At 43.9% G+C, this 15,877-nt stretch overlaps 1 protein-coding gene across 2 annotated transcripts in view; it reads left to right on the top strand.

The window, feature by feature from the left end:
• The window catches only part of NSMCE2 (NSE2 (MMS21) homolog, SMC5-SMC6 complex SUMO ligase), a 239,793-nt gene that overhangs the window by 62,826 nt on the left and 161,090 nt on the right, over positions 1-15,877 (top strand). For both annotated transcript variants that reach the window (XM_066265676.1, XM_066265677.1), the window contains one exon: positions 8,385-8,491. In XM_066265676.1, coding sequence (XP_066121773.1) covers positions 8,385-8,491 — 107 coding nt within the window. The remainder of the gene's footprint in view (positions 1-8,384; positions 8,492-15,877) is intronic.

The raw sequence follows: 15,877 nt of genomic DNA, 5'->3' as shown, positions 1-15,877 counted from the left end.
ACCTGTATAATGTGTTAACTAATGTCACCCCAGTAAATTCGCTTTAATAAACAGTACAGTTGACTCTTGAGCAACGTGGGTGTTAGGGTTGCTGACCTTCATGCAGTTGAAGATCCGCATAACTTTTCGACTTCCCAAAACATAACTACTGTTAGCCTACCATTGACCTGGAGCCTTACTGATGACAAACAATTAACACCAATTTTATATGTTATATGTATTATATAGAGTAATAAAGTAAGCTAGAGAAAAAAATATTAAGGAAATCATTGGCCTGACCAGGCGGTGGCACAGTGGAAAGAAAATCATAAGGAAGGCCTGACCAGGTGGTGGCGCGGTGGATAGAGCATCTGACTAGGATGCAGAGGATCCAGGTTTGGAACCCCAAGGTCGCCAGCTTGAGTGGGAGCTCATCTGGCTTGAGCGTGGTGGGCTCAACAGCTTGAGTGCAGGGTTGCTGGCTTGAGCGTGGGATCACAAGCATGATCCCTTGGTCACTGGCTTGAGCCCAAAGGTTGATGGCTTGAATCCCAAGGTCGCTGGCTTGAGCAAGGGTTCATTTGCTCTACTGGAGCTCCCTGGTCAAGGCACATATGAGAAAGCAATCAATGAACAACTAAGGTGCCGCAGTGAAGAATTGATGCTTCTCATCTCTCTTCCTTCCTGTCTGTCCCTATCTGTTCCTCTATCTGTCTCTCTCTCTCTGTCTCTGTCACACACACACAAGAAAATCATAAGGAAAATAAAATACATTTGCACTAATCATTAAAAAAACTGCATATAAGTGGACATGTGCAGTTCAAACCCATGTTGTTAAACAGTCAGCTGTAATCTTCTAAAAAGGGAAGTTTTGTGTGTTTTTTTAGTATTTTTCTAAAGTTGGAAATGGGGAAGCAATCAAACAGACTCCTGCATGCGCCCGACTGGGATCCACCCAGCATGCCCACCAGGGGGCGATGCTCCTCCCATCTGGGGTGTTGCTTTGTTGCAACCAGAGCCATTCTAGTGCCTGAGGCAGAGGCCATGGAGCCATCCTCAAGGTCCGGGCCAACTTTTTGCTCCAGTGGAGCCTTGGCTGCGGGAGGGGAAGAGAGAGACAGAGAGAAAGGAGAAGGGGGAGGGGTGGAGAAGCAGATGGGCGCTTCTTCTGTGTGCCCTGGCCGGGAATCGAACCCGGGACTCCTGCACGCCAGGCCAATGCTCTACCACTGAGCCAACCAGCCAGGGCCAAGGGAAGATTTTTTTATTATTATTATCAGTTTCCTCTAAGGAATTTGGAAAAACTTTTCCAGGACTAGGTCTGATAGCCTTTAAATGCATTACCTAGTGCCCTACTTGGAAGGGATTACCGAGGAACTAAAATGAAGCTCAAGGCCATGACTTTCTCCCCACTGAGGGTTTGTTCCCTGAACATTCACGTAGGAGTTAGAAGTGCTTGTCCTTGTGCTTAAGCACTGTTAGCATAGGTGGGCAGGTGTACAAACTTTGCAGTAGGGAAGCCTGAGCTGGAGGCCTGCTTTGCCTTGGCAAGTTACTACAATTGCTTGGTGCTTTAGTGTCTTGTATGTAAGGTGGAGATAAAACTACCTATCTTAATGTTGCTGTACATTTTAATGTACTGTATATGGTGTGCTCAGTACAGTCCTGGCACATAATAAAGTGTTTACTAATTGGTAGCTTCAGCTACTGTTATTATATACTTTTTTATCATTGTCATTACTTTCCTTGCTTTATCATCTGCACCAATTTTCTCTAATACTAGGTCTACAGAGGAGTGGCACAGAAATACTTTCCTCTCTGGGACTGTCATTCCATGAATTTTAACATCTTTTGTGTGATTCTCTTTTTCCCTTCTGCCCCGGTCCAACTGCCCCTTTTTCCCTTCTACCTTACTGGTGCCAACTTTTTTCCTATGGAAAAATCACAATGAAAATATAATAGGCAAAAGCATTTATGTATCTTTTTTATACTCTAATTCAGTTGAATATCTGAGGCAGGATAATTTACAGTTGGTAAAAGTTTAATTTTCAAATTTTTTAGATATGGGCCACATAAGAATACTGAAGAAAGAACTGCTGTAATTCTTTGTTGGAACCCAATAACACTTAGGCATCATTCTTGCCCATAAATGAATTAAAATCTCTTTGGAGACATGAGATAATGCATATAAAAATGAGATTGTTTATGGTTAAAAGTGCCAGTATGAAGTATAGTTGTGGTAACTTGAGAGCCTTCTGGACTGAATAGTTTAAGAGCAGGTAGGGCTTGCGCTCAGCCTGGAAGGGTGTGCAGCGGACGATTTGGTGTGTGGATCTTCAGGAAGTTCTTTCCCTGTAGGAGCGGAGGTTTCGGGTAGTGGGGCTATGCCCTATGCAGTAAAGGAGCAGGGGTCCTCTGGCTGGTCAGGCTCTCCACGCCCATCCATTGCCTGGCCATTCTCTGTTTATTGGTTTATCCTTTTTTTTTCCTCCTGAATTTTTGAATTGTTTGGGGATTTATTTGGCTTGTTGGCCTTTTTATGCAACACTATGCTTTTCTTTTCCTACTACCTTAATTGTTTAGTAGAAAAAGACACAGATTATCTGTCTTCCCTAGCCTAGTGTTTCTGAAACACAAGCCCAAATAACATTTATAAAAGAAGTTATTATTGCAATAATAAGGGAAACAAGGGTTGACAAGAAGAATGAAAAGAATCACAAAAATAATCTTAAGACAGCAGAGGTAGATTGCATCTTGACATTCTCATGGCCTCTCTTCAGGGTGCCGTAGTGCAGCGGTTGGGAACCTTTTTGGCTGAGAGAGCCATGAATGCCACATATTTTAAAATGTAATTCCGTGAGAGCCATACAATATGTTTAACACTAAATACAAGTAAATGTGTGCATTTTATGTAAGACCAACACTTTTAAAGTACAATAAGTCTCTGAATTCTTTTTAATAATGTTATGCTGTTGCTAACCAATGACGAATAAAGTACTTCTTACCATTAATGCGACTTCTGGTGCTGCATGGTTTTGCTGATGGCTTTGTAGTCAGGTTGATACATGGTGAGGTTAAGCTTCATGTAAGCATTGAGACTTATTGTACATTCATTAAACATGATCATAGGTTGGTCTTAACGTTCTTTAGATGTGAGAAAGACTGCTCACATGCATACGCAGAGCCAAACATTGTCAGTACAGCAATACTCAAACGCTGCAGTGTGTGGTATGTGACAGGAAGTGTGTTCCAAGTTTTGACAATCAGCTGGTCCACGGGTTGAAGTTTTTTCATTTCTCCCCACTTGTGTTTGCTCGCCAACTCTGCTTGCTGTCATGCAATACTTTCCAAATCTTCATTCAGTGACTTGAACTTATTCACCCACATGTCTGAGGCCTTCAGGTCAGCAGCTTGTAGCTCAAAATCTTTGATGGAGACACCGGGGATGTAACTCAGGTTGGCGCTGTCCACTGCACACTCGTGTGGATGGGTGATGAACTTAAAAAGACGAGTGCGCTCACGAAATTTTCCAAAGCACACTTTGAATGACTGCAGGAGATTAGATGTGAAGCCCTCTAGCTGCTGGAGATCAAGATGTTGAGCAGGGTCACTTGCTGTGCATGCATCTTTAAACTCTCCCAGTTTTTCAAAGTGTAGTAAACGATGTGTTTCAGTGTCAGCAATGAAGAGTTCCAGCTTGTTTTCAAATGCAAACACTGCTTGTTGAAGGAATAAGACTGTATTTCCAACGCCTTGCATTTTCACATTGAGCTGGTTCAGATGTTCAGTCATGTCCACGAGATAGAACTTCAGGAGCCACTCAGTGTGAGCTAACTCAGGATGCTCGACGTTTTTCATTTCAAGAAAAGTCTGGATTTCACTCAGACAAGCCGCGAAACGGCTGAGCACCTTCCCTCTTGACAACCATGCACACATTAATGCTGTGCAGAAGCAGACCAGGATAATTATTCCCAACTTCATCCAGCAGTGTTTTAAACTGGCAATCATTTAAAGCTCAGGTAACAATAAAGTTGACCACCCGAATGAGCAGCGACATCACCTCACCAAGCTGCTCACCACACATCTGAGCACAAAGCGCCTCCTGATGTAGGATGCAGTGAAAACTTAGGATGGGTCTCTTTTCATGTTCATGAAGAAGCGCTACGAACCCTCTGTTTTTCCCCACCATGCACGGAGCACCATCAGTACACACCGAAATAAATTTATCCATCGGTAGATTTTTTTCTTTAGCGAACTCAGTGAAAGACTTGGATAAATCCTCCCCTCTTGTTGTCTCTTTCATAAGCAAAACAGCAAGACTTTCCTCATGTAATGTGTCACCTACAGCAGTGGTCCCCAACCCCCGGGCTGTGGACCGGTACCGGTCCGTGGGCCATTTGGTACCCGTCCGCAGAGAAAGAATAATTAACTTACATTATTTCCATTTTATTTATATTTAAGTCTGAATGATGTTTTATTTTTAAAAATGACCAGATTCCCTCTGTTACATCCGTCTAAGACTCACTCTTGACGCTTGTCTCAGTCACGTGATACATTTATCCATCCCACCCTAAACGCTGGTCCGTGAAAATATTTTCTGACATTAAACCGGTCCATGGCCCAAAAAAGGTTGGGGACCACTGACCTACAGCACACCTTGCAATCACACTGAACTGGGATAAATGGCTTACGTCTGTTGACTCATCCAAAGTGAGAGAAAAGAATGGTGCTGCATTTATGTCCTTCGCTTGTGTTGCCTCAATTTGATATGCCATCATGATGGTACGATCGAGAACAGTTCTTGCCGACAGAGGCATGTCTTTTATTCGTTTGATGAATGTCAATGAACTCAAAAAGTTCATGGCATACTCCCCATCTGTGAATGGCTTTCCGTTTCTCACAATTGCTAAAGCACCAGCAAAGCTAGCTGAATTCCAGTCACCTTGTTGGGTCCAAACACAGAGTTGCTGCTGACTAGCTTGCACTCTGCACAGTAGCTCTTGACATACTTTCTTCCTGCTGTCCCCTGTTGGATATTTCGATGCAAATGTAGTATGGCGAGTGTCGAAGTGCCACTTTATATTTGACCGTTTCATCAATGCAATTTTATCATGCATATTAGACACACTGCAGAACCTGCTCTCTCCACAAAGGCGAATTCCTCTGTCCATTCCTGCTGAAAAGTACAATACTCCTCATCTTTTTTTCTGTTAGCCATCTTCTTCGTCAAAAGGGTTTCTGCAATTAGCTGGCTGACTACTTGATTAAAGGAGGGAAGTTTACTTCCTGACCTCACAACGATCCATGTGTACATTATGCATTATCCAATAAAAATTTGGTGTTGTCCCCAAGGATAGCTGTGATTGGCTCCAGCCATTCACAACCATGAACATGAGTGGTAGGAAATGATTGGATTGTAATACATGAGAATGTTTTATATTTTTAACATTATTATTTTTTTTATTAAAGATTTGTCTGCGAGCCAGATGCAGCCATCAAAAGAGCCACATCTGGCTCGTGAGCCATAGGTTCCCGACCTCTGCCATAGTGGTATCCCTGCTAGTTCTTGTCTTCAGTCTCTGGCTTCTGCAACAGAACTGAGACGCTGACTTTTGCCTGGAGTTATCGGACTGGGTATCACTTCCAGGTGTGGCGTGATTCTCAGTTATTTTTAGGACTAGCTTCCTGTTCTCTTCCAGTGTTTTCCCTTTGTTGCCTCAGGCTGCACCATTCACTAATATGTTCTTTGGCTTGTCCCAACATTCTGGGCCCTGGAGCTTTAGCTGAGGCCGCCTGCAAGCCGCTGCTAGCCTCCAGAATCTTCCCTTAGGCTTCCCGCAGTCACACACCGACCTGGCCCCTGGCCGGAGCTCCCTCTCCTTTACAGGGGGGTCCCCTGGGCCTTGCATTTGAAATCACTGTCTGATTCAAGTGTGGCTGTCAATCCCGGAGACTTCTGTAATGAGAACCATCATCATATGCATTTTATTCTGCAAAACTTTTCAAAGCATTTTTCATGTTAAAGGCACTTTTCTAAGTGCTTTCAAACATTAACTCCTGTGATCCCATGGGAGATTGTCAACATTATATGAAAGGTGTTATAAGCCGAGACATAGGCTCCCAGAAGCAGGTTAATTCAGGAGATAGTTTATGGAATGTGTTTATAATGAACTGTTGTAATACTAAAGACTAATTTTAAAGTCTAGGAAAATAATTTTTAAAAGCCAAATAAATGTAAGTGGATTTTATATTGTTTCATGACTTTGGCATGACCTACTATATTGATCTTCAGAGTAGACAAGAAATACCGAGATTTGAATGGAGTCTTTATCTGTTTCCAAATCTGATTTAACTAAGTCATCTTTATTTTCCTTTCCTTCAGCTTTTTTAATGTTAAAATGTTTATTAGCCTGTGTTCTCTCTTTTTTTTCCTTTGAGGTGAGGGGAACCCAGGCTGCAAACCCAGGGTGCTGGCTTGTGCCAGTTTTTCAGACACAGGTGGTTCCTCTGCCCGTTCTGTGTTTGCTCAGTGGCCAAGGGCCGCCTCTCCGCGACCCAGGAACCGGGACAGGATGGGATCACTTCCCCTTCGGCTTTCTTCTGAGCCCAGCCACTGTGTGGCTTTGTTTGGTGCTCTGCTGGTTACTTTTTGTTTGGTTTTCATTTTTCTCTAGATTTTGTACTGGTTATTTCTTACTATCTTATGGGTCTTTTATTTTTTTTAAGATGTCTTTTTCTCCCCCAATCGTTTAGCTTCAATAGGAGGATTGGGCCACATAACCCAAGCTACTGTTACCAGAAATGGGAATCTTTTTTCTTGGTCTTGAACATCCTGTGAGGTTTCTGTGTGGGAAGAGGACTGCGTTCTTCAGCAGATGGGGGAACTGGGGCCGGGAGAGGTGTAGTGACTGACCTCCGGGCGTCCGGGAGAGGTGTAGTGACTGACCTGCGGGCGTCCGGGAGAGGCGTAGGGACGGACCTCCGGGCGTCCGGGAGAGGCGTAGTGACTGACCCGCGGGTGTCCTGGAGAGGTGTAGGGACTGACCCGCGGGCGTCCGGGAGAGGTGTAGGGACTGACCCGCGGGCGTCCGGGAGAGGTGTAGGGACTGACCCGCGGGCGTCCGGGAGAGGTGTAGTGACTGACCCGCGGGCGTCCGGGAGAGGTGTAGTGACTGACCCGCGGGCGTCCGGGAGAGGTGTAGGGACTGACCCGCGGGCGTCCGGGAGAGGTGTAGGGACTGACCCGCGGGCGTCCGGGAGAGGTGTAGGGACTGACCCGCGGGCGTCCGGCAGAGGTGTAGGGACTGACCCGCGGGCGTCCGGCAGAGGTGTAGGGACTGACCTCCGGGTGTCCGGGAGAGGTGTAGGGACTGACCCGCGGGCGTCCGGGAGAGGTGTAGGGACTGACCCGCGGGCGTCCGGGAGAGGTGTAGGGACTGACCCGCGGGCGTCCGGGAGAGGTGTAGGGACTGACCCGCGGGCGTCCGGGAGAGGTGTAGGGACTGACCCGCGGGCGTCCGGGAGAGGTGTAGGGACTGACCCGCGGGCGTCCGGGAGAGGTGTAGGGACTGACCCGCGGGCGTCCGGGAGAGGTGTAGGGACTGACCCGCGGGCGTCCGGGAGAGGTGTAGGGACTGACCCGCGGGCGTCCGGGAGAGGTGTAGGGACTGACCCGCGGGCGTCCGGGAGAGGTGTAGGGACTGACCCGCGGGCGTCCGGGAGAGGTGTAGTGACTGACCCGCGGGCGTCCGGGAGAGGTGTAGGGACCGACCCGCGGGCGTCCGGGAGAGGTGTAGGGACTGATCCGCGGGCGTCCGGGAGAGGTGTAGGGACTGACCCGCGGGCGTCCGGGAGAGGTGTAGGGACTGACCCGCGGGCGTCCGGGAGAGGTGTAGGGACTGACCCGCGGGCGTCCGGGAGAGGTGTAGGGACTGATCTGCGGGCGTCCGGGAGAGGTGTAGGGACTGATCTGCGGGCGTCCGGGAGAGGTGTAGGGACTGATCTGCGGGCGTCCGGGAGAGGTGTAGGGACTGATCTGCGGGCGTCCGGGAGAGGTGTAGGGACTGACCCGCGGGCGTCCGGGAGAGGTGTAGGGACTGACCCGCGGGCGTCCGGGAGAGGTGTAGGGACTGACCCGCGGGCGTCCGGGAGAGGTGTAGGGACTGACCCGCGGGCGACCAAGTGAATGGCAGAGCCTGGAACTGCTGAGTCCCAGTCCGCCTTTCTGCCTTTGAGGAGCGTCTTAGAATTTTGAATGAAGCATGCATATGTTGAGGAAGTTTTTAAAACACATGCAATACCTTTACAAAATCATTTAGAATATTAACTGATATACATTATATTGGTGCAGTTTAATCCAAATATGGCATTTTAAATGAAAAGTAATTACTTTTTCTTTCTTTCAGCTGAAGTGAGTAGTGAATACAGTATGGATAAGGCGATGGTTGAATTTGCTATGATGGACCGCGAACTAAATCATTATGTAAAGGCTGTTCAGTCCATGATAAATCATGTAAGTTTATACCACTCACCTGCTTCTACTTGGTTACAGCTTTCTGGCCTAGAAATAGAACACAAAATAAAAATTCTTCTCTAAACTTTAATTATTTCTTAGTCTTACTATAGCAGCCATTAATTTCTACTTAATCAGGAAGTTCATAGACTAGGAATCTTAAATACTTTCCCAGTGAGGCCTGTTCTAGCAGGATATCACATCTATTTTAGATTTTTCTGCATCTCTTGGTCTCTAACTTTTTAGACTTAAGTCTCCCTAGAATGTAAGATTTCTATAAAATGCTAAAATTTCATGGCACTTGTTTTTATTTTTCTGTTTGCTTAAGCATACAATTTAGGCCAGGTTTAGTTACTCATTCTCCAGCTTTAGCTAATATGCAGCTATTGCAAAATTTGTAGAATCAGATACTATGGAAGAGTTTCAGAGCCAGTTTAAAAATAAAGAAGCTTGGCATTTCGGTTTTTCCAGAAGCCAAACTTATCTTTGTTGACTCCAGCTGTCACAGGAACAACAGATAGGCAGTTAAGGTGGGAACAGAGCAACCTCCTTTTCAGCAGTACCGGGTTGAGTAAGAAATGAGCAATACGATTGCAGTCAGGTTTCTGAGAAGTCCTTTGTCCTCTGAGCAGTGGGAACTCCCCTTTGAACTTATTTCATACACCTGTGTAATAGTATGTCTTGTACTTCTGGTTTCTTTATTTGCCTTTTCTAAGTTATATCTATGGGAAAATTCCAAAAATCAAATATTTTACAAGTTTGGCTACTAGTCAGTGGGTAATAAATTTTTAAATATGGTTTAATACTTAAGCTGTGCTTAAATGGGCATTACCTAGTCATATGAAACTATAAAAACTTTTTAAAAGTTATTTTCTGGTTTAAATATTTTTATTTTCTGTTGTTAGTATTTGTTGAGTGTATTATTTGTGACTAACTTAAGAATATCTGCTTATATCCAAGTAATAAACTCATTCAGCTTATCAAATTCTGATGTTGCTAAGCATGGTGGTGGTTGTTCTTTATGCTGTGAATATTTCTTCCATAGGAAAATGTGAAAATGACATCATGTTGGGGCATTTGAAGCTGGGTAACAAAGCAGTTAGCCCAGAGGTTTTCAGTTCCAGCTGACCTCTAAAACTAGTCAGTTTTCACTCTAAAGAGATTTTGATTTCATTGATTTGGAGCAGGATAGAGGAACTGGTATTTTTAAAAACTCATTCTAATATGTTTCCTGGGTTAAAAACTACTGACTTAAAAGAGCAAGGCTGACTTTCTAGAATAAAGTGTGTTTGCTACCAAAGATGAGAGGCAGCCCTATTACAGAGCTCTCAGTCCTACTCTGACCTTTCTACAGAGGTTATTTGATAGGCTTTTCTATCTTTAACTTTGAACTTGTGCAAACGCACAGTGTACATTATAGATAAGAAAGTCAGATTTGGGAAGTTCAAGAACTTAATGTGGATTTTTCTTTTTCCTATTCAACTCTAGGATTCATAGATACTTTAGGTATTTTTACATAAAGAATTAAACTCTTCCCTCTTCAAAACACTGAGCCACTCAAAAAAAAGTCAGACAGCCCTGGCCAGTTGGCTCAGTGATAGAGTGTTGGCCAGGCGTGCAGAAGTCCTGGGTTCGATTTCCGGCCAGGGCACACAGGAGAAGCGCCCATCTGCTTCTCCATCCCTCCCCCCTCTCCTTCCTCTCTGTCTCTCTCTTCCCCTCCCACAGCCAAGGCTCCATTGGAGCAAAGATTGCCCGGGCGCTGGGGATGGCTCCTTGGCCTCTGCCCTGGGCGCTAGAGTGGCTCTGGTCGTGGCAGAGCAACGCCCCGGAGGGGCAGAGCGTCGCCCCCTGGTGGGCGTGCCAGGTGGATCCCGGTCGGGCGCATGCAGGAGTCTGTCTGACTGTCTCTCCCCGTTTCCAGCTTCAGAAAAATACAAAAAAACAAAAAAAGTCAGACAAAGAAACCCTCACCTTACCCCTCACACATTGAGTAGTCAACAGCATTTCTTTAATCTTGAGGCCTCATCCTGTTACCCCCGCCCTATTGTACAGGAAAGAATGTGCTTTGAGTTTTATCCCACTTTTTGGTGCTAACTTCACATTAGACCAGTGATTTTCAGCTGGTGTGCTGCAAGACTTTTTAAAACATGCACTGCCTATTTGATCAGGGCCGTTGACCTCTTTTCCCTTCGATGGGCAGATAAAGAAATGACAACAGGCAACACAACAATAGCTGTCCGGTATGAAAGAATAAAAAATTATACCTATTTTTTGTCAGAGCTTCAAAAAATATATTTTTGGTGTGCTGCAGAATCTCAGTAATTAATTTGTGTGTGCCACGAGATGAAGAAGGTTGGAAATTCGGCTCTAGACTGTGGATTAACTGGATTTAGTGATTCCTGTGCTTGTCAGGAAGGTCCCTGGTCTTTCATAAGAAGAAAAAACATTTATTGTTCTTTTCTGATGCAAAGTTGTGTTCTCTATCAGCTTAACCCAAGACCAAGAATAGTAAACCATGGTTTTAGAAGGTTTCTAAAACCTGAAATTGTGTGGGGACATGACCAGTATTTTGAGGGAAATACATATTTTACACCGCTTAGTATACTACGTAGTCTCTATGTACTTGACGTTATGGACGTTGCTGTCTTGTTGCTTGTTTTGCTAAAGGATAAAAAATGAATAGTTGCTCCATGGGGCCAGAATGGTGCAGCTCTTGAGAAATAGCAGTGATCTTGGGGTCAGAAACCCTCCCAACCCTAGTTCTTCCGTTTTCTATGTTATGATCCCGGGTCAAGAAGGGCAACCTTTTGGGACACGTGTTCTGCATCTGTAAAATTCTTGGTCTTCCTATTTCACAAGATTATTATGCGAGTCAGATTAGAATTCTGTGTGCGTACCAGACACTGACATTCATAAAAATTGGATGAAGATAAAAGGTATTATTGTTACTGCAAACCCAGATTTCCAAACGTATTCCTTAGGAAGAAGATGGAACAAAATCTTTCTCAAAAACAAATACTTTGCTCACTTTATTTCAAGGCTTTGAAATAAAACTTCTATTGGCTTTGACCTCTCCTAGTCTAGAATTGAATTCAGGAATCATGGGATTAGCTATAAACTAGTTAAGTTACAGTAGGAAGTGTTCATGATCTCTAAAACAAAGAAATTGTTTTAAGTCAGATTACTAAGAAAGATGAAAGATAATAGGAACCTGCTGTGAGTCCCTGTTTGACCTCTGCCCTGTCATAGACTACGAGCTGCAGTGCGCCTGTCACAGTGCCCTTTTGCTGGATTCTGAGCCATCCTATGGTCTTTCTGTTTATGAATTTTCGAGTCATAGTACACCTAATAGATTTAATCCTCAAAGAGCTTTCGAGCTTATTATGAACATAAATGTCTCTCCCTTACTCTTACCTTCATAGTGTTCTGGAAGTTGCATACCTCTGCAAAGGTTGTAGAAGTTTATGTTGGAACCTTAAACGTGTAGGTCAGTTTACCACCAGTCCCTGGGAAACCCCTTTTTGCAGCAGCTCTCGGATTGCTTTTGTCCTTTGAGAAAGAAGAGCCGCTGTATATTCTCAATGCCTCAAGATTTCATTTGGAGTCAGTATCTCAGTGCTCTGAGAACGATAGACATCCCAGGTAGTCGATAAGTCGTCTATGAAACCTTTCAGGTTAAATGGGCTACACACCTGTCACACTCTTTAAAACATGCACTTGGAAGTGCGGAGTTTTGTATGAATTCTTAGGAGACTTTCTGTCATGAGACCACATGTGTGATGGAAGTGTTTTGAAGCCGTACAGTGGCACACAGATTATGGTACAGTCACTTTTATCACTGTCACTGCCAGGGAAAAGCTGTTCTCAGTTTCATGTTGGGAACAGAGTGAAGTTCTGGACATCAGACTTGACCTACTGCTTCTTTATTTGATTTCTAAGCTTTCATTATTTGGGTATATTGAATGGGCACCTTGGTTGATTAACACCTCTGTGTGCCAGGTACTTCTAGGTACAAGACATAGGAGGTCAGTCAGCAAGGCCCGCATGACTGCCACCCTCAGGATGCCCAAAGTCTAGAGAGGGAGACAAATGGTTACAACAGAACAATACAGACGTTACTTAATGACTATTGTGGCGTGTGCTACAAAGGGAAAACACGGCATTCAAGGAGAGTTAGTAACTCAAAGGCATAATATTTTCAGGACTGGGGTTAGGGGAGTCCATCCTGAGGAAGTGACGTGTAATCTAAGATGATAGTCTGCGCTTCAGCGTGGGGACTGTGACATATGACTTCACTGTTTATGTGCCTTTTGCATGAAATGGAAGATCTCTTTTCCCATTTTCTATGTCAGAGTTTCAGAGGGCCTTGATCAATCCAAAGACTTAATCTGAGAGAATTATGCCAAAGAAAGCCTACTTTTATAGATAGAAAGTATACTGCTCACAAAATTTAGGGGATATTTCAAAATGAATATGAAGCGATAAAAAAAGAAGCTTTTTTTTTATTAAACAAAAACATCAGAAAAGCAAATGACAAGTCAAAGTTTGATTATGCAAATGAGATGCAAAACCAACTTATTTTATTAGTGAAAATGCATTATACACAAGGCTGAAAGTACTGGAGTATCTGCATGTTCCCTGATCCCCTAATTTTTTGTGAGCCGTATAGTTGAATAACTCGCCTGAGTTTGGTCAATGGTTCATTCATTCGCAGATATCAGTGCTTACTATGTACCAGAAATTGTGCTTAGTCATGCAAGTCACGTCAGTAGTTGATTTAAAAATCATGTCATGCCCTAGCAGGTTGGCTCAGCGGTAGAGCGTCGGCCTGGCGTGCGGGGGACCCGGGTTCGATTTCCGACCAGGGCACATAGGAGAAGCGCCCATTTGCTTCTCCACCCCCCCTCCTTCCTCTCTGTCTCTCTCTTCCCCTCCCGCAGCAAGGCTCCATTGGAGCAAAGATGGCCCGGGTGCTGGGGATGGCTCCTTGGCTGCTGCCCCAGGCGCTAGAGTGGCTCTGGTCGCGGCAGAGCGACGCCCTGGAGGGGCAGAGCGTCGCCCCCTGGTGGGCAGAGCGTCGCCCCCTGGTGGGCGTGCCGGGTGGATCCTGGTCGGGCGCATGCGGGAGTCTGTCTGACTGTCTCTCCCCGTTTCCAGCTTCAGAAAAATACAAAAAAAAAAAAATCATGTCATTACTAACCTTCTGCTTCTCAAACCACTTACTAATCAAACAGGTTTAGCCCTCTTGAAATGAGACGTTTTATCATGTATTGAATAGACAGTGGTAAGACTGTGTGTTTCTGATTCTATGTTTATGTGATTGTTTGTTACCAAACCTGTAGATCTATCCTGTGGGCTTCAGATCCCAGAGGGTGGAAACTTTTTTGAATCTCCAAGTCCTTTTTCAGGTGTGTGTTTTTTTCAAATAAGAGATGATAAAGAGTCTGGCCGCTCGCAGGGGTGTGGTCCTTGCAACTTTTTTATAAACTTAGTCTGTTAGAGAGATTTTTATAAATTTAGTCTGTTAGAGAGAAAGGATGAGTGCCATGAAGTTAAGTGATGAATGGCCTCCAGACCAGATTCAGATTAGTTTCACTTGTCATCCACGTCAGCAGTAATGTACACATCAGTAATAATATACACATCTTCTCTGCTTTCTGGTGAGCAGCCTAGTAACTAAAGCTTGAGAGTCTCATTATACTTGGGCATTTATTATTATTTTTTTATCATGGCACTTAATTGTGTAATTTTACTTTAACAAACTTTAAATCTCAAAAGGATTGTCTGATTTTACTTATATATATTTTTTTATTTTGAATGTGCTATTTCAGCATGTTAATTTATGGGAAACTTCAGAGTGTTTGTATTTTCTCCACTTTCCTCTCCTGTTCTCTTTGGTGCTACATCTGTAGTATAGATTAGGTAAGATTTGAAAGCATTGAAATTGGGTTGTTGCCACATTTTTTTTAAAGTCAGTGTTTTATAACAATTCCCACCAAAAAGCCTGGGGTAAAAGAGTATTTTTCTTCTTAATCTAACAGGAGCAATTAAAGGCTAACTTTTATTTCTTACAAATCTGTTCATGGATGTACCCCGTGAGCTGTGGTGTTTACTTGCTAAGCTAACCTGAACATTTAATCTGCCTTTTAAAATGAGTGTGTTGAGAGTTAGAAGAGTGGAAATATACCTCATGCAAGCTGTTGAAACGAGCACAATCTTAGATATAATAAAAGAACAAGGTGGGTCAAAGGTATAGCTTACTTCAGCCTTGTCATTGTGCAACCAGTTTAAAATGTTTTTGACATGTCACTTCCCTGTGCCTCCTTACCCTTCACCCTCGACTGGTAGGCATAGCCTTTTGTAAATTTTACTTTAAAATCACCTTAACATCACATCTTTAACATCTGTTCTTATGGCGTGTCTGGCAAGTTGGGAGTTATCATTTTAGTTAATCCAGATTTGGGGAGCATTTCTCACTTAGGAAACAAACACTGAAGAAAGTTCCAGGCCAGAAGATACAATTTATTGGCTATGATCCTCTACCACCCGAATGTGAAATGCACCCACACTGTGAATCATTGACAAACGGGGAAGGAGAGGAAATTAGATAGGGGGTTATAAAATTTGAGGACAGAAGATTCCCGAGCATCAGAGACATTACTGTTGTCAGCAGAATAGCAAGCGGGTGAGAGATGACAATGGTGTTAGTGAAAAATCTCTTGGAGCCTGATTGGGAAGGACTGGGGAATGCCCTCTTCTCCACTCTGCTACACGCCTTTGACACTCCACGCAGCGTGCTGCCCTTAACACCTTTCTTGTCAAAAGTTTCCGGGTCTTCTATAGAATAGCCTTTTCATCTGTAGGAATATTGCCCACATGTGGAAATTACCTACCAGGATTAGGTAGGTATTCATTCTTCAGCTACCTGGCCCCAGGATATGTCTGTTTTGGTGATAACTGTTAGTTAATTTCTATTCCTGTACTTTAGAGCTCCCTCTGTAGTTACTTCCAAATTAAGGTAGTGTTTGGTAGCATTTGTCAAATATGCAGAGAGAGTTAGGTCTGGATATAGTACATTGAGTTGCCTCTGTAGGAAAGAATCTGGAGATATATATATCAGGTTATCAATGTAGCTGCTCATAGGTGACCGTTTTGTTTTGGTCTATGCTGTATTGAGGCTGATTTTCATGAGTGGTTTATAGAAATTCATCTTTGTATTTTTTTTATTCAGAATTATAAAACTTTTGCACATCAAGAGGCTTTAATGTGCTTCTAGTGCAGCATTTTCAAAACTTTGCTTCCTGATGCTAATTAATCAGGATGTGAATAAGTATATCAGGAAGAAAGGATTTTGTGGTCAATTAAATTTGGGGAATGCCTGAT

Source organism: Saccopteryx bilineata, chromosome 3, assembly GCF_036850765.1.
Source record: "Saccopteryx bilineata isolate mSacBil1 chromosome 3, mSacBil1_pri_phased_curated, whole genome shotgun sequence".
NCBI lineage: Eukaryota > Metazoa > Chordata > Mammalia > Chiroptera > Emballonuridae > Saccopteryx > Saccopteryx bilineata.
The sequence above is the reverse complement of the archived record's forward strand: the minus strand, read 5'-3'. Positions and strand labels throughout refer to the sequence as shown.